General features: G+C 45.2%; 1 protein-coding gene across 1 annotated transcript in view; it reads left to right on the top strand.

Annotated features, from left to right (window-relative positions):
• ABCC4 (ATP binding cassette subfamily C member 4 (PEL blood group)) overlaps positions 1 to 18,982 on the top strand; it is a 675,760-nt gene that overhangs the window by 438,885 nt on the left and 217,893 nt on the right. The window contains exons 21-22 of the mRNA XM_063953021.1: positions 2,997 to 3,147; positions 13,871 to 13,990. Coding sequence (XP_063809091.1) covers positions 2,997 to 3,147; positions 13,871 to 13,990 — 271 coding nt within the window. The remainder of the gene's footprint in view (positions 1 to 2,996; positions 3,148 to 13,870; positions 13,991 to 18,982) is intronic.

Raw genomic sequence — 18,982 nt, 5'->3', positions numbered from 1 at the left:
AGAAGAAGGTGTTTCTCCCGGTGGAGAAGGCCCAGGAATTGTCATCTCTGGTCAGGGACCTCCTGAAACCAAAACAGGTGTTGGTGCATCACTGCACGCAAGTCCTGGGAAAGATGGTGGCTTCTTACGAAGCAATTCCCTTCGGCAGGTTCCATGCAAGGATCTTTCAGTGGGATCTGTTAGACAAATGGTCCGGATCGCATCTTCAGATGCATCAGTTGATCACCCTGTCCCCAAGGGCCAGGGTGTCTCTGCTGTGGTGGCTGCAGAGTGCTCATCTTCTCGAGGGCCGCAGATTCGGCATACAGGACTGGGTCCTGGTGACCACGGACGCAAGCCTCCGAGGATGGGGGGCAGTCACTCAGGGAAGGAACTTCCAAGGACAGTGGTCAAGTCAGGAGACTTCACTACACAAAAATATACTGGAACTAAGGGCCATTTACAACGCCCTGAGTCAAGCAGAGCCCCTGCTTCAAAACCAACCAGTGCTGATTCAATCGGACAACATCACGGCGGTCGCCCATGTAAACCGCCAGGGCGGCACAAGAAGCAGGATGGCGATGGCAGAAGCCACAAGGATTCTCCGATGGGCGGAAAATCACGTGCTAGCACTGTCAGCAGTGTTCATTCCGGGAGTGGACAACTGGGAAGCAGACTTCCTCAGCAGGCACAACCTCCACCCGGGAGAGTGGGGACTTCATCCAGAAGTCTTCACGCTGATTGTAAACCGTTGGGAACGGCCACAGGTGGACATGATGGCGTCCCGCCTCAACAAAAAGCTAAAAAAATATTGCGCCAGGTCAAGGGACCCTCAGGCGATAGCTGTGGACGCACTAGTGACACCGTGGGTGTTCCAGTCGGTTTATGTGTTCCCTCCTCTTCCTCTCATACCCAAGGTACTGAGGATAGTAAGAAAGAGAGGATTAAGAACTATACTCATCGTTCCAGATTGGCCAAGAAGAACTTGGTACCCAGAACTACAAGAAATGATCTCAGAGGACCCTTGGCCTCTGCCTCTCAGACAGGACCTGTTACAGCAGGGGCCCTGTCTGTTCCAAGACTTACCACGGCTGCATTTGACGGCATGGCGGTTGAACGCCGGATCCTAGCGGAAAAGGGCATTCCAGATGAAGTGATTCCTACGCTGATAAAGGCTAGGAAAGACGTGACAGCACAACATTATCACCGTATATGGCGAAAATATGTTGCTTGGTGTGAGGCCAGGAAGGCCCCCACAGAGGAATTCCAGCTGGGTTGATTCCTGCACTTCCTACAGTCAGGAGTGACTATGGGCCTAAAATTAGGATCCATAAAGGTCCAGATTTCGGCCCTATCTATTTTCTTTCAAAAAGAACTGGCTTCACTGCCTGAAGTTCAGACGTTTGTTAAGGGAGTGCTGCATATTCAGCCCCCTTTTGTGCCTCCAGTGGCACCTTGGGATCTTAACGTTGTGTTGGATTTCCTGAAATCCCACTGGTTTGAGCCACTTAGGACCGTGGAGCTAAAATATCTCACGTGGAAAGTGGTCATGCTATTGGCCTTAGCTTCGGCTAGGCGTGTGTCAGAATTGGCGGCTTTGTCATGTAAAAGCCCTTATCTGATCTTCCATATGTACAGGGCAGAATTGAGGACTCATCCCCAATTTCTCCCTAAGGTGGTATCAGCGTTTCATTTGAACCAACCTATTGTGGTGCCTTTGGCTACTCGAGACTTGGAGGACTACAAGTTACTAGATGTAGTCAGGGTTTTGAAAATCTATGTAGCCAGGACGGCTGGAGTCAGGAAAACTGACTCGCTGTTTATCCTGCATGCACCCAACAAGCTGGGTGCTCCTGCTTCAAAGCAAACTATTGCGCGCTGGATCTGTAACACGATTCAGCAAGCTCATTCTGCGGCAGGATTGCCGCATGCTAAATCAGAACAAGCCCATTCCACATGGAAGGTGGGCTCTTCTTGGGCAGCTGCCCGAGGGGTCTCGGCTTTACAGCTTTGCCGAGCTGCTACTTGGTCGGGTTCAAACACATTTGCTAAGTTCTACAAGTTTGATACCCTGGCTGAGGAGGACCTTGCCTTTGCTCATTCGGTGCTGCAGAGTCATCCACACTCTCCCGCCCGTTTGGGAGCTTTGGTATAATCCCCATGGGACTTACGGAGTTCCCAGCATCCACTAGGACGTCAGAGAAAATAAGAATTTACTCACCGGTAATTCTATTTCTCGTAGTCCGTAGTGGATGCTGGGCGCCCGTCCCAAGTGCGGACTCTCTGCAATACATGTATATAGTTATTGCTTAACTAAAGGGTTATTGTTATGAGCCATCTGTTACTGAGGCTCAGTTGTTGTTCATACTGTTAACTGGGTATGGTTATCACAAGTTGTACGGTGTGATTGGTGTGGCTGGTATGAGTCTTACCCTGGATTCCAAATCCTTTCCTTGTTGTGTCAGCTCTTCCGGGCACAGTTTCCTTAACTGAGGTCTGGAGGAGGGGCATAGAGGGAGGAGCCAGTGCACACCAGGTAGTACCTAATCTTTCTTTTAGAGTGCCCAGTCTCCTGCGGAGCCCGTCTCTTCCCCATGGTCCTTACGGAGTTCCCAGCATCCACTACGGACTACGAGAAATAGAATTACCGGTGAGTAAATTCTTATTTTATTTAGCCAAAAGCTTTTTTGATGTTTTGCAAACCCTGTTGTATTGTAGTTTTATGTGGAGATGTTTGCCTCATTATACTTTTATCCCAATAGCCCCACAATTGCATGTTTTTATTCGTCTAACGTATGATTGCCCTGCTAGCCATGTTACATTAACTTTCTGTTAATATTTGAAGATTTTTCAAGACCAGTCTAATGTAAATGTGTTTTTTTAAGTTTTTTAAGTTCTTTTTGGTGTTTTTTAATTCTGGAAACAGAGAGCTGTGTCAGTATTGTGAATATAGATAGACTTTGCTGTGTTAGAATTATATAAGCATATAATTTTTTGTTCTTTTTTTTTTCTTTCAGGTGTTTCTTCAAATTCTAGGTGTTATCGCAGTTGCGGTTGCAGTCATTCCATGGATTTTAATTCCCTTGCTTCCTCTCGTGATCATTTTCTATTTCCTAAGAAGATATTTTCTGGAAACATCACGCGATATCAAACGACTTGAATCAACAAGTAAGTATTGTACAAGAAAGATTTCAACAAAGCAGTGAATGACTAGTTAGGAGAAAATGTTACATTAACTTAACACATGTTAAGCAATAAATATTTCACTTCACAGCTGATCTTATCTATGGCTCAAAATTAAACTACTTTGGAAAATGGATGGCAGAATTGTACTGTTTTAAAACATATAGGGGGGTATCCACTTTCCCCCCAAGGCATTTTGGAGGGTGAAAACGGGCGGATATCATGATTAAATGACCGATGGTCATTATCGCGGTATCCTATTACAGGCCGTTTTCATCGGCCGAAAACGGACCAGCAAACACGCAAAAACACATGGGATCGGGGATAAGTCCCCTATCCCATGTGTTATTGCGGCTTTGGCAGCCTACTTATCACGGATTATGCTTCGGGTGTCTAAGGCGCCCAAAGCTAAATCCGCAATAAGTGCAGCATTGGGGGAGGAGCCCGCCACATCAGGACTAGTTGGATGGCCCCCAGCGATACAATGGCCCACAGTCATTGACTGCTGGTAATTGGATACCTTTTGAATAATTTAGCCACTTGCGTTCTTTTTACAGCTTCACAGAATTAGGCGGAAAAAAAATAGTGGAGTACTACATTAATATAAACGTTATATATTCAGGTATTCATATTATTTCATCATCCTTACTGAGTTCCAGAGAAAACATTCAAATTTATACAAATGCTTGTCCTGTTTGCTTTAGAGGTCATTGATGCATATTTGGTGGAAATGTTCTGATATTAACAGATATTGAAAATGTATATTCTGTTCTGACCTGGGGGGTCATTCCGAGTTGATCGCCCGCTAGCTAGTTTTAGCAGCCGTGCAAATGCTATGCCGCCGCCCACTGGGGAGTGTGTTTTAGCTTTGCAGAAGGGCGAGCTCTGCAAAAACAGTTTCTGCAGTTTCTGAGTAGCTCTGAACCTACTCAGCGCTTGCGATCACTTCAGCCTATTTGTGTCCGGATTTGACGTCATACACCCACCCAGCGAATGCCCAGCCACGCCGTGTTTTTTCAGACACGCCTGCGTTTTTGCAAACACTCCCTGAAAACGGTCAGTTGATACCCAGAAACGCCCCCTTCCTGTCAATCTTCTTGCGGCCGTCAGTGCGACTGAAAACTTTGCTAGAACCTGTGCAATACAACAAATGGCTTTGTACCCGTACGTCGCGTGTGCGCATTGCGGTGCATACACATGCGCAGAAATGCAGATTTTTAGCCTGATCGCTGCGCTGCGAACAATGGCAGCTAGCGATCAACTCGGAATGACCCCCCTGGTACTATATCTTTAAACTGGCTCATCCTTAATTTGCATCAAAGAGTACATCAAGTCATGCTGCCGGTGAAGCTGCGTCCAGAGACGCAATCACTGACTTCGGCTCGCCAAGAGAAAACGGAGCTGACAACACCCCGTTTTCTGAAACGCTCACCATCGCCGCCATCCAAACGCCAGCAGCATGTCAGTGAGGTTGAAGCTATTGGGGCACTGCAACTAACATTGCATGCCCAGATCATGCCCAATGCATGACCAGATTATAAAACATTGGAGATTTACGTAAATATTTGATTTATGTAAATCTCTGGTCAGATGAATAAGGTATGCATACTGGAATGTATTATATCTACAAAATGAATGGGAAAATCAGAAGATGCATGAAACTTTTTGTTTACAGATGACATTTGGTTAGATAGTTTACGCTGCCTTTATTCACCCCTTTCAACTTTAAGTTAAGTTGATACTGTAGATTGTGACTACAAATACTGCAGAATAATTGATCCATACTTAACAGTACATTAATATCTAATGTAAATAAGTAATATTGTTGATATATTAATTTTGTACTGCATTTTTTGTATGTAGGCAGTATGTGTCCCTGTTGATTATCTACAAGTTACTTTAATAATAATAAATAATAAATGCGCCTTCATTGGCCGACAACACCGGCTGCACTCCATGTAATCTGGAAGGCATGATTAGAACACCAGGAGATCTACAGTATCTACTGTAAATGGCACTCCAAATTAGCCATCGGTCTTAAAAGGTTTTAAAGACTTATCTCATGGAGCACCAAATTAATATATGTTTGTAATTAAATATTAAAACTCTGTGGCGCTTCTTTTCTTTCTATCAATGTTTTATATGGCATGTATATACATTTTATGGTTTGTGTAAATTATCTTCAGATAACATCTTGCGGTAGACTGTTGCTTTGTGCACTCTAATTATAGATATTTAGACAGCAAATAATGTTTTGTCTGTTTTAAAATGGAAGGATTGACGTGTCTCCTGTTGCCTGGATCATGTTGGGTGACATTATTTTCTATGATGAAGTGACCATTGAATAAAAGAAAATAAAACATGTGAAGAGATGAGTGTGGAGCTTACTGTAGTATGAAAGCTTTATACTTCCTCCTTTGTTAGACTGTGCTACCTGCTGACTGCACAGACGATCACTGTCCCGATGTATTCCATTTATAGGCTGGCATTGAAGTCTTAGCATGTGAGTCACGTGTATCAAGACCATTTTAGTTGGTGCTTATCTTCTCAAATAAGACCTAATAGCTCAGATTTACAGAAAAAAATTCACGCGTACTGTAATAGGTAAACATGTTTCTCTGTGTGTTGATATGTACAAAATAACAGTATTTGCAAAAATTAAATTACATCAAAGTACTGATTTAAACACATTTGCCTGTTTGACCACTTTTATTCACTTATTTATTTTTATAGATATCAGAAACCACTTATTCTCTACAGCTCCATGCCGTTTTCACTATTGCTCTCCGTGGCATTTAACTACCTCCAGTCTGTCTATGTACAGTATCCTCCCACTTGAGTTATAATCAGTGGTCGAAGTGGGAATTTTTAAGTGCGGGTATGAAAAGTTTAAAGGGATTTAGTGTTCACTCCAGGGTGCCCTGTTGATGTATGGTCACTCAAAAGGGGGCGTGTCATTAAGAGGGCAGAGGCAGTGATGAGGCAGAGTGGGATGGTGAGGCACAAAGAGATTTTGGGGTACACGGTTGGTGTGTTGGGCAAGAAAACGAACTGTGGAATCTGGCGTTACTGACCAGTTGCTTCTGTAACTCAGCTGAGGAGGAGGAAGCTGCTGCAGTAAGATGGCATTGGTCTGGTCACTGAGCCTTGCAGAGGTGCTGGACTGCTGGTGGAGTGGAGAGGGATCTGAAGGAGGGGAGCAGGGAGCGGGTGGCAGCAAATGTGGTACTAGGGAGGAGGGGGTGGGGGGAGTAAGAGGCCCCAACAGCAGGTACGTTCATTTAGCAAGCCGCACATACAGTCGGCCAGTATGAGGGGCGACAGACAGGCTACTGTAGTACAGAGTCAAACCTTCTGGTATGCGAGGTACGGGCGGCACTGCAGTCCAATAATTACACACAGATGGTCGCTGGCACAGCCAGGCTCTGGAGTGTGACTGTGTGAAACTGAGTAACTCGCTTTCCCGCTCAGTGCACAAGCCACACCTCCACCCTCAGCTCTACAGTTAGTCAATCCAGCATTCTTAACCACTTAACTGGCTAATGTTTTCTCAAAAAACTTCACCCCAAAATTGTCTTTTCTCTAACGTCCTAAGTGGATGCTGGGGACTCCGTAAGGACCATGGGGAATAGCGGCTCCGCAGGAGACTGGGCACATCTAAAGAAAGCTTTAGGACTATCTGGTGTGCACTGGCTCCTCCCTAAGGAGGAGAAGAAGCGAACTCACCTGCGTGCAGAGTGGATTGGGCTTCTTAGGCTACTGGACATTAGCTCCAGAGGGACGATCACAGGCCCAGCCTGGATGGGTCCCAGAGCCGCGCCGCCGGCCCCCTTACGAAGACAGAAGAGGTCCGGAAAATCTGCGGCAGAAGACGTCCTGTCTTCAACAAGGTAGCGCACAGCACTGCAGCTGTGCGCCATTGCTCTCAGCACACTTCACACTCCGGTCACTGAGGGTGCAGGGCGCTGGGGGGGGCGCCCTGAGACGCAATAAAAAACACCTTGGATGGCAAAAAATGCATCACATATAGCTCCTGGGCTATATGGATGCATTTAACCCCTGCCAGAATACATAGAAAAACGGGAGATAGGCCCCGCCCCCTTATCGGCTGCCTTATCTCCTCAGCACACTGGCGCCATTTTCCCTCACAGCTCCGTTGGAGGGAAGCTCCCTGTCTCTCCCCTGCAGTCACTACACTACAGAAAGGGTTAAAAAAAGAGAGGGGGGGCACTAATTACGCGCAGTATTAAAGATACAGCAGCTATAAGGGGAAAAACACTTATATAAGGTTATCCCTGTATATATATAGCGCTCTGGTGTGTGCTGGCAAACTCTCCCTCTGTCTCCCCAAAGGGCTAGTGGGGTCCTGTCCTCTATCAGAGCATTCCCTGTGTGTGTGCTGTATGTCGGTACGTTTGTGTCGACATGTATGAGGAGAAAAATGATGTGGAGACGGAGCAGATTGCCTGTAATAGTGATGTCACCCCCTAGGGGGTCGACACCTGAGTGGATGAACTGTTGGAAGGAATTACGTGACAGTGTCAGCTCTGTATAAAAGACAGTGGTTGACATGAGACAGCCGGCTACTCAGCTTGGGCCTGTCCAGACGTCTCATAGGCCGTCAGGGGCTCTAAAGCGCCCGTTACCTCAGATGGCAGATATAGACGCCGACACGGATACTGACTCCAGTGTCGACGGTGAAGAGACAAATGTGACTTCCAGTAGGGCCACACGTTACATGATTGAGGCAATGAAAAATGTTTTACACATTTCTGATAATACGAGTACCACCAAAAAGGGGTATTCTGTTCGGTGAGGAAAAACTACCTGTAGTTTTCCTGAATCTGAGAAATTAAATGAGGTGTGTGATGATGCGTGGTTTTCCCCCGATAACAACTGATAATTTCTAAAATGTTATTGGCATTATATCCTTTCCCGCCAGAGGTTAGGGTGCGTTGGGAAACACCCCCTAGGGTGGATAAAGCGCTCACACGCTTGTAAGGGCTCTACCCTCTCCTGAGATGGCCGCCCTTAAGGATCCTGCTGATAGAAAGCAGGAGGGTATCCTAAAATGTATTTACACACATACTGGTGTTATACTGCGACCAGCAATCGCCTCAGCCTGGATGTGCAGTGCTGGGTTGGCGTGGTCGGATTCCCTGACTAAAAATATTGATACCCTAGATAGGGACAGTATATTTTTGCCTATAGAGCATTTAAAAGATGCATTTCTATATATGCGTGATGCACAGCGGAATATTTGCCGACTGGCATCAAGTCTAAGTGCGTTGTCCATTTCTACCAGTAGAAGGTTATGGACACGTCAGTGGTCAGGTGATGCGTATTCCAAACGGCATTTGGAAGTATTGCCTTATTAAAGGGAGGAGTTATTTGGGGTCGGTCTTTCAGACCTGGTGGCCACGGCAACAGCTGGGAAATCCACGTTTGTACCCCAGGTCGCCTCTCAACATAAGAAGACGCCGTATTATCAGGCGCAGTCTTTTCGTGGACAAGCGGGCAAAAGGTTCCTCATTTCTGCCCCGTGACAGAGGGAGAGGAAAAAGGCTGCAGAAATCAGCCAGTTCCCAGGAACAGAAACCCTCTCCCGCCTCTGCCAAGCCCTCAGTATGACGCTGGGGCTTTACAAGCAGAATCAGGCACGGTGGGGGGCCCGTCTCAATGAATTTCAGCGCGCAGTGGGCTCACTCGCAAGTAGACCCCTGGATCCTTCAGGTGATATCTCAGGGGTACAAATTAGAATTCGAGACGTCTCCCCCTCGCCGTTTCCTAAAGTCGGCTTTACCGATGTCTCCTCCTGACAGGGAGACAGTTTTGGAAGCCATTCACAAGCTGTATTCCCAGCAGGTGATAATCAAAGTACCCCTCCTGCAACAGGGAACGGGGTATTATTCCACACTGTTGTGGTACCGAAGCCGGATGGCTCGGTGAGACCGATTCTAAATCTAAAATCTTTGAACACTTACATACAGAGGTTCAAATTCAAGATTGAGTCACTCAGAGCAGTGATTGCGAACCTGGAAGAAGGGGACTACATGATGTCTCGGGACATCAAGGATGCTTACCTTCATGTCAAAATTTACCCTTCTCATCAAGGGTACCTCAGGTTTATGGTACAGAACTGTCACTATCAGTTCAGACGCTGCCGTATGGATGGTCCACGGCACCCCGGGTCTTTACCAAGGTAATGGCCGAAATGATGATATTCCTTCGAAGGAAGGGAATTTTAGTTATCCCTTACTTGGACGATTCCCTGATAAGGGTAAGATGCAGGGAACAGTTGGAGGTCGGTGTAGCACTATCTCAGGTAGTGTTGCGGCAGCACGATTGGATTCTCAATATTCCAAAATCGCAGCTGGTTCCGACGACTTGTCTTCTGTTCCTAGGGATGATCCTGGACACAGTCCAGAAAAAGGTGTTTCTCCCGGAGGAGAAAGCCAGGGAGTTATCCGAGCTAGCCAGGAACCTCCTAAAACCGAGCCAAGTCTCAGTGCATCAATGCACAAGGGTTCTGGGTAAAATGGTGGCTTCCTACGAAGCAATCCCATTCGGCAGATTCCACGCAAGAACTTTCCAGTGGGACCTGCTGGACAAATGGTCCGGGTCGCATCTTCAGATGCATCAGCGGATAACCCTGTCACCAAGGACAAGGGTGTCCCTCCTGTGGTGGTTGCAGAGTGCTCATCTTCTAGAGGGCCGCAGATTCGGCATTCAGGACTGGGTCCTGGTGACCACGGACGCCAGCCTGCGAGGCTGGGGAGCAGTCACACAGGGAAGGAATATCCAGGGTTTATGGTCAAGCCTGGAGACATCACTTCACATAAATATCCTGAAGCTAAGGGCCATTTACAATGCTCTAAGCTTAGCAAGACCTCTGCTTCAAGGTCAGCCGGTGTTGATCCAGTCGGACAACATCACGGCAGTCACCCACGTAAACAGACAGGGTGGCACAAGAAGCAGGAGGGCAATGGCAGAAGCTGCAAGGATTCTTCGCTGGGCGGAAAATCATGTGATAGCACTGTCAGCAGTATTCATTCCGGGAGTGGACAACTGGGAAGCAGACTTCCTCAGCACGACCTCCACCCGGGAGAGTGGGGACTTCACCCAGAAGTCTTCCACATGATTATAAACCGTTGGGAAAAACTCGACAGGTATTGCGCCAGGTCAAGGGACCCTCAGGCAATAGCTGTAGACGCTCTGGTAACACAGTGGGTGTACCAGTCAGTGTATGTGTTCCCTCCTCTGCCTCTCATACCCAAGGTACTGAGATTGATAAGATGGAGAGGAGTAAGCACTATATTCGTGGCTCCGGATTGGCCAAGAAGGACTTGGTAACCGGAACTTCAAGAGATGCTCACGGAGGATCTGTGGCCTCTACCTCTAAGAAGGGACCTGCTCCAGCAAGGACCCTGTCTGTTCCAAGACTTACCGCGGCTGCGTTTGACGGCATGGCGGTTGAACGCCGGATCCTGAAGGAAAAAAGGCATTCCGGATGAAGTCATCCCTATCCTGATCAAAGCCAGGAAGGATGTAACTGCAAAACATTATCACCGCATTTGGCGAAAATATGTTGCGTGGTGCGAGGCCAGTAAGGCCCGACGGAGGAAATTCAACTGGGTCGATTCCTACATTTCCTGCTAACAGGAGTGTCTATGGGCCTGAAATTGGGGTCCATTAAGGTTCAAATTTCGGCCCTGTCAATTTTCTTCCAAAAAGAACTAGCTTCAGTCCCTGAAGTTCAGACGTTTGTAAAAGGGGTACTGCATATACAGCCTCCTTTTGTGCCTCCAGTGGCACTTTGGGATCTCAATGTAGTTTTTTGGGTTCCAAAAGTCACATTGGTTTGAACCACTTAAATCTGTGGAGTTAAAATATCTCACATGGAAAGTGGTCATGCTGTTGGCCCTGGCCTGGGCCAGGCGCGTGTCAGAATTGGCGGCTTTATCCTGTAAAAGCCCTTATCTGATTTTCCATTCGGACAGGGCGGAATTGAGGACTCGTCCTCAGTTTCTCCCTAAGGTGGTTTCAGCGTTTCACCTGAACCAACCTATTGTGGTGCCTGCGGCTACTAGGGACTTGGAGGACTCCAAGTTGCTAGACGTTGTCAGGGCCCTGAAAATATATGTTTCCAGGATGGCTGGAGTCAGGAAAACTGACTCGCTGTTTATCCTGTATGCACCCAACAAGCTGGGTGCTCCTGCTTCTAAGCAGACTATTGCTCGTTGGATTTGTAGTACAATTCAGCTTGCACATTCTGTGGCAGGCCTGCCACAGCCAAAAATCTGTAAATGCCCACTCCACAAGGAAGGTGGGCTCATCTTGGGCGGCTGCCCGAGGGGTCTCGGCTTTACAACTTTGCCGAGCAGCTACTTGGTCAGGAGCAAATACGTTTGTAAAATTCTACAAAATTGATACCCTGGCTGAGGAGGACCTGGAGTTCTCTCATTTGGTGCTGCAGAGTCATCCGCACTCTCCCGCCCGTTTGGGAGCTTTGGTATAATCCCCATGGCCCTTACGGAGTCCCCAGCATCCACTTAGGACGTTAGAGAAAATAAGAATTTACTTACCGATAATTCTATTTCTCGTAGTCCGTAGTGGATGCTGGGCGCCCATCCCAAGTGCGGATTGTCTGCAATACTGGTACATAGTTATTGTTACCAAAAAAATCGGGTTATTGCTGTAGTGAGCCATCTTTTCTAGAGGCTCCTCTGTTATCATGCTGTTAACTGGGTTCAGATCACAAGTTGTACGGTGTGATTGGTGTGGCTTGTATGAGTCTTACCCGGGATTCAAGATCCTTCCTTATTGTGTACGCTCGTCCGGGCACAGTATCCTAACTGAGGCTTGGAGGAGGGTCATAGGGGGAGGAGCCAGTGCACACCAGATAGTCCTAAAGCTTTCTTTAGATGTGCCCAGTCTCCTGCGGAGCCGCTATTCCCCATGGTCCTTACGGAGTCCCCAGCATCCACTACGGACTACGAGAAATAGAATTATCGGTAAGTAAATTCTTATTTATTTATTTTTTGTTATTCTATCAAGTCAGGTGACTATAGGCTATTTAAACCTGATTACGTTTTTTTTTTTTTACAAAAATGTGAAATCAAGTTTAAATTGCTATTTATTTAAATAATGTGATCTTTAAAAAAAATCTACTATTTTGGGGACAGTTTTGAAAAAATAGTTTGATAATGTAATAAAAGAATAAGCATTACTATCAAACCGAGTTTTTGCTCAAAGGAAAAGGATAAAAAAAATAAACCCGGGGTCCAGTTACCCGGGAATTCATTCCGCGTAGCAAGCAGGGTTGGACACGGGTAGGATCTGGTTTAAGGGGCAATATAAACGGGTATCTGATCTTGGACCCGTTTACAGCATGCTGAGAGTCCATAACTCTCAAACTAAAGTGTCCCACTGGGGTTTGGGAGGTTTGGGAACACGGTACACGCTGTCTGCCCTGCTATGCATTGCCATGACCTTGGTGTAACAGTTTTTTAATGTTTTTTTTTTAAATATAGGGGTCTATTTACTAAGCCTTGGGTGGGGATAAAGCAGACGGAGATAAAGTACCAACCAATCAGCTCCTAACTGGCATGTTACAGGCTGGGTCTGAAAAATGACAGTTAGGAGCTAGTTGGCTGGTACTTTATCTCCATCCAGGGCTTAGTAAATAGACATGGGGGAAAATAGACATGGGGGAAAGTAAGAGATTTTGGTAAAATTCTCCTGTTTTTTTAAATAGTGGCAATCATTTAAATGGCAAAATCAACCTGGTTTTGCTATTTAAATGATTGCCACTTTTCAAAAAACAGGAGAATTTTACCAAAATTGTTCAGTTTCTGATTCTCATACCCTTGTACATTTCCCCCTTAGTGCTTAAGTCTGAAGCGGTGGCACCTATCTATTCTGTAGAAGTCCATGTTAGGAATCTAACTTAATGAGCACTGGCACTATTGGTTTCTTGTAGGTTTATCCTTGTATAGTTGTGGCGTTGTCTGCAGTCTCTGCCTTGGATGTTGATCCAGTGTTGGTTGATGTCTTTGCTGTAGAACAGATGACGGTAGCCTTGGTTTCATGCTGGCTCTGCCTCTTCTGATCTTTATTCCCTCCACTATTCTTTACTCCTAATTATTGTTTTTGCTCTAATACTACTTTCCTTTTGCTGGTGCCTTCCCTTTTTATAGAGATCTTGCTGCTTTTAAAACTTATCTGTCACTAAGTTGTTCTCCCTTTTAAGGGTTTATCAGAACTTTTCACTATTTTATTACTCTTCTTTTTATCTATATAGTTCTATAAAACCATGTCTCATTTCATCAATTTATATGTTCTTCAACCATAACATTAAAACAGCCTGTGTAATATTGAGTAGGTCCCCCTTTTTCCACCAAAACAGCTCTGACCCATTGCGGCATGGACTCCACAAGTCCTCTGACGGTGTCTTGTGGTATCTGGCACAAGAGTGTTAGCAGAAGATCCTTTTAGTCCTTTAAATTATGTGTTGAGGCCTCTTTAGCTCAGACTTTTTTTTTTCCCCAGCACATTGCTCAGATGTTCGATCGGACTGAGATCACCCAGTTGCTAGATCACAATGTTTATTTGCTGTTTTTACAATATAGGGCTGCAAAATATGTATCAGTTGTATCTCATGTAAAGCTCCACTGAAACTACAAAGTTTATTTATCTTCCTTTCCAGCTCGAAGTCCAGTGTTTTCCCACCTATCATCCTCCCTTCAGGGGCTTTGGACAATCCGTGCCTTTAAGGCAGAGGAGCGCTTTCAAAATTTATTTGATGCACAGCAAGATCTCCATTCCGGTATGTGTTACTGTTATTGTTCTATGAGCATTGCACAAACAAGGAGGCCAGGTCACTATCACTAGAAGCAATTACCGACCTACAAAAATATAGGATGAGTAGCCTCTGGGGTGACTTTTTGGTATTAAAGACTGAATGGTCTTTTGTACATTTGCTGTAAACTGGTATCAGCCTTGTATAACTGTTATGGAAACCATAAATTGTATATAAGTGAAATGGGCATCACTTTGATAATTAGAAACCTTAAGAACTATAATTGTACTACAGGTTGAGTATCCCTTATCCAAAATGCTTGGGACCAGAGGTATTTTGGATATCGGATTTTTCCGTATTTTGGAATAATTGCATACCATAATGAGATATCATGGTGATGGGACCTAAGTCTAAGCACAGAATGCATTTATGTTACATATACACCTTATACACAAAGCCTGAGGGTAATTTTAGCCAATATTTTTTATAACTTTGTGCATTAAACAAAGTGTGTGTACATTCACACAATTCATTTAGGTTTCATATACACCTTATACACACAGCCTGAAGGTCATTTAATACAATATTATTAATAACTTTGTGTATTAAACAAAGTTTGTGTACATTGAGCCATCAAAAAACAAAGGTTTCACTATCTCACTCAAAAAAGTCTGTATTTCGGAATATTCCGTATTTCGGAATATTTGGATATGGGATACTCAACCTGTATATATACAGATTTTTTATTATTTTACCAATACAATAATAACTTTTGCCTTTTTGACTTCACACAATTGACTTAAAGAGGCTCATGAAGATTTGGGTGCGTTTGGCCCCATAAATGGTGCAGTTTATGCAGTTTGCAGAGATAGACATGTCTAAAGATGCAGCCACCTCTGCAAAGATCGCATATGATCTTTGCTTACACCAGGAGATGTGGTTTGTCAAACACAACATAGTATGCCTATGAACATAGGGGGTCATTCCGAGTTGTTCGCTCGTTATTTTTTTGTCGCAACGGAGCGAATAGTCGCGCATGCGCAATGTCCGCAGTGCGACTGCGCCAAGTAAATTTGCTATGCAGTTAGGTATTTTACTCACGGCATTACGAGGGTTTTTCTTCGTTCTGGTGATCGTAATGTGATTGACAGAAAGTGGGTGTTTCTGGGCGGAAACAGGACGTTTTATGGGAGTGTGTGAAAAAACGCTACAGTTTCTGGGAAAAACGCGGGAGTGGCTGGAGAAACGGAGGAGTGTCTGGGCGAACGCTGGGTGTGTTTGTGACGTCAAACCAGGAACGACAAGCACTGAACTGATCGCAGTGTAGGAGTAAGTCTAGAGCTACTCAGAAACTGCTAAGAAGTGTCTATTCGCAATTCTGCTAATCTTTCGTTCGCAATTTTAATATGCTAAGATTCACTCCCAGTAGGCGGCGGCTTAGCGTGTGCAAAGCTGCTAAAAGCAGCTTGCGAGCGAACAACTCGGAATGACCCCCATAGTATGAACACAACATAGTATGCCTATGAACATAGTATGAACACAACATAGTATGCCTATGAACATAGTATGAACACAACATAGTATGCTATGTCTGGAAAGTGCCTATTAATAAATAAAGAAGGCACATTTACCATGTAAATGACAATTACAGACCCAAATATAAAATAAAAGTACTAGTTGAGTTCACTAAGGACATTGTTTTCCTCTTCAGAAGATAAAATAGGATCAGCTTTTGTGTTTGGACCAGTTGCAAATATAATTCCACTAAAGATTATAGGGGTAGATGTATTGCGCCTGGAAAAGTAATAAAGCAGTGACAAGTGCAAGGTGATAACGCACAAGCCAATCAGCTCCAATATGTAAATTGACAGGAGCTGACTGTCTGGTGCGTTATCACCTTGCACTTATCACTGCTTTATCACTTCTCCAGGCGCAATACATCTGCCCCATAGACTGCAGCAGCCACGCTAATAATAGTAATAATATCAGTGGGAGGGATCAAGATGCACTCAGCCAATCAGAAGCTGCCGCAGTTCATCATCAGTTTCTGTTTTCTACCAGTGGTCAGGCACCGACAAATCAGTCTTTGTTGTAGCCTGTATGGTATGCATTTGTGTAAAGGTGTCCTCTTCTCTCATGTGCTTTCCTTCTCTTACTTTTTATTTTATTACCAGTTATTTATATAGCGCACACATATACCACAGTGCTTTACAGAGAATATTTTGGCCATATCAGAAGCCCCTGTCCCAGTGGAGTTTACAGTCTATATTCCCTACCACATGCACACACTTGAACACTAGAGTTAATTTACCGGGAGCCAATTAACCTACCATTATATTTTTGGATTGTGGGAGAAAACTGGAGTACCTGAAGGAAACCCATGCAAGTATGGGGAGAATATACAAACTCCACACAGTTAGGGCCATGGTTAGAATTGAACCCATGACCTCAGTGCTGTGAGGCAGTAATGCTAACCATTACACCATCCGTACTGCCCAACCATCTTCTACTCCATACTCCCTTCGACAGCACCAAATCCCTTGTTTTTCTGCTACCGATACTTCAGTGTCGTCTGCTGATGCAGATACTGTATGTTTGTATACCCTGTACTTGCCCTATATTGTCTTGAACTGTAAGTCACTGTTTTCTTGTTTGCTTATTTATTTATGTACTCTGTAATTGGGCGCTGTGGATCCCTTGTGGCGCCATATAAATAAAGTATAATAAATTCACTCTGGGCTTCATTCAGCACGGATTGCAATTGCGACTGCGATCAGAAATCTGCGAAGACCTCTAGCCAAACCCACAATCTCATATGAGATTATACAACCACATCGCAAATATAGCCCGCTCCCATTGCACGCATAGCTACAAACGCAATATTGCATACATTCACTCAAAATTACAAGAAAAAATGCAGCTCTGATACATCAGTGTCACCACAGTACTATGATGGTTTGTTCCTTGATATATTCTGTCAGAATAATGTTAGGCAGGCATTAAGGGTCATGGTGTAAACACATTATGTAATACAGGTTGAGTATCCCATATCCAAATATTCCGAAATACGGACTTTTTTGAGTGAGAGTGAGATCGTGAAACCTTTGTTTTTTGATGTCTCAATGTACACAAACTTTGTTTAATACACAAAGTTATTAAAAATATTGTATTAAATGACATTCAGGGTGTGTATATAAGGTGTACATGAAACATAAATGAATTGTGTGAATGTAGATACACTTTGTTCAATGCACAAAGTTACAAAAAATATTGGCTAAAATGACTTTCAGGCTGTGTGTATAAGGTGTATATGAAACATAAATGCATTCTGTGCTTAGACTTGGGTCCCATCACCATGATATCTCATTATGGTATGCAATTATTCCAAAATACGGAAAAATCCCATATCCAAAATACCTCTGGTCCCAAGCATTTTGGATAAGGGATACTCAACCTGTAGTAACATGTGTGGCTTACAATGGTAATAAGTTATGCACAACACTGTGCTAAAATGAGCATACACATAACATACCTAAAGAAAAGTGTAATTTTGCAGCACACTAAATAGCACCCCTGCATCACTGTAAACACCATCAGCTGCCTGTGATTTTGTAATTATTTGCTTGACCATCTGTACTTTTGCTGCTGCCATCAGTACTTCCACATTCTGCATGGCTCTCTAGCTACCCAGTCTGTGCCCTCGAAGCATTTGCAATTTCTGCAAGCTGTTTCGCATATAGGGGGTTATTCAGGTAGCGATGTGACCGCAGTAACCACGGTGTGTACACGCAGATACCGTCCTGAGAGTGTGTGGCCGCCGAATGCTATGTGATCGCATTGGCTGCGTACACCTCTGCTTGAATGACAGGCGAGGCGTTCACGGGGCAGCAACAGAGCATTGTGGGGACGGTGCAGGGAAAACAGTGTGGGGCGGTGGCAGTGTTTTCGGGGCGGCTGCGTGACATCACATGCTGCCACTCTAGCTGCGGTTGCAGGGGGTCATCCACTGTTGCTGCGACCACAATTAAATTTCGGTCGCAACAGCTGGATAGGCCATTTTGCATGCTGGGCAGCCTTGCCCTGCGATGAGCGGCCCCCAGTATGCGAAAGAACAGATTGCAGATTCTGCTTTATAGCAGAATCTGCAATCCATACTGAATAACCCCCATATTGCGAATGCATGCCCACGACACACACACTGCACTCCCCTGATCGCAAAAATTGCAGGCCCATCTCACTAGCACGCCTCCACCACTCCTTTTTATCTATGCCAAATGCGAACGGTACTGGGTCTGCAGATACCTAAGGGAGTAATTCAGAGTTGATCGTAGATGTGCTAAATTTAGCACATATACGATCATTTAGTCTGACATGTGGGGGGACGCCCAGCACAGGGCTAGTCCGCCCCGCATGTCATGCTTTCCTCCCGCACAGGTACAAAAGCGTCACTCGGCGGCGATGCTTTTGTACCTGAGATGTAGCTCCCTGCCAGCGCAGCTCCTGTGCACTGGCAGGGAGCTACTTGTCGGGTCCGAGGTCGCCGCGGGCAAGCCCCCCAGCGGTCTGGACAAGCCTCCGTTGTCCGGACCGTGCCCTGCCAACAGCATTCTAATGCCGTTGGCATGCCCCCTCCCGCCCCACGATCGACTCTGCCTGTCAGTCAGGCAGAGGCGATCGCAACCCAGAGATGCTGTTAGCATCTCACTGGGCTCCCAGGGTGTGCGCGCGCAGTGCGGCCGCTGTGCACGCACTCCACAAAATAATTCAGACTGCGATCGCTGCCGCTGCAGCGATCCATTCTGAATTAACCCTTAAGTACGATCACAATTTGCATGATTTGGATGTGTACACCTGCGCAGTGTGCCAATAATTGCACAATTACTCACATTTGTATCTAATGTTGAATGATGGCCTCTGTCAGTAATGTAAAAGAAAAGGGAAACATAAAGTCACCAAACTGCTTTAGTTCACATTGTCAATTCATTGTATTTATTTTATGTGCCTTTGTTTTATTTTAAA

The sequence above is a fragment of the Pseudophryne corroboree genome, chromosome 2 (assembly GCF_028390025.1).
Source record: "Pseudophryne corroboree isolate aPseCor3 chromosome 2, aPseCor3.hap2, whole genome shotgun sequence".
Classification (NCBI taxonomy): domain Eukaryota; kingdom Metazoa; phylum Chordata; class Amphibia; order Anura; family Myobatrachidae; genus Pseudophryne; species Pseudophryne corroboree.
The sequence above is the reverse complement of the archived record's forward strand: the minus strand, read 5'-3'. Positions and strand labels throughout refer to the sequence as shown.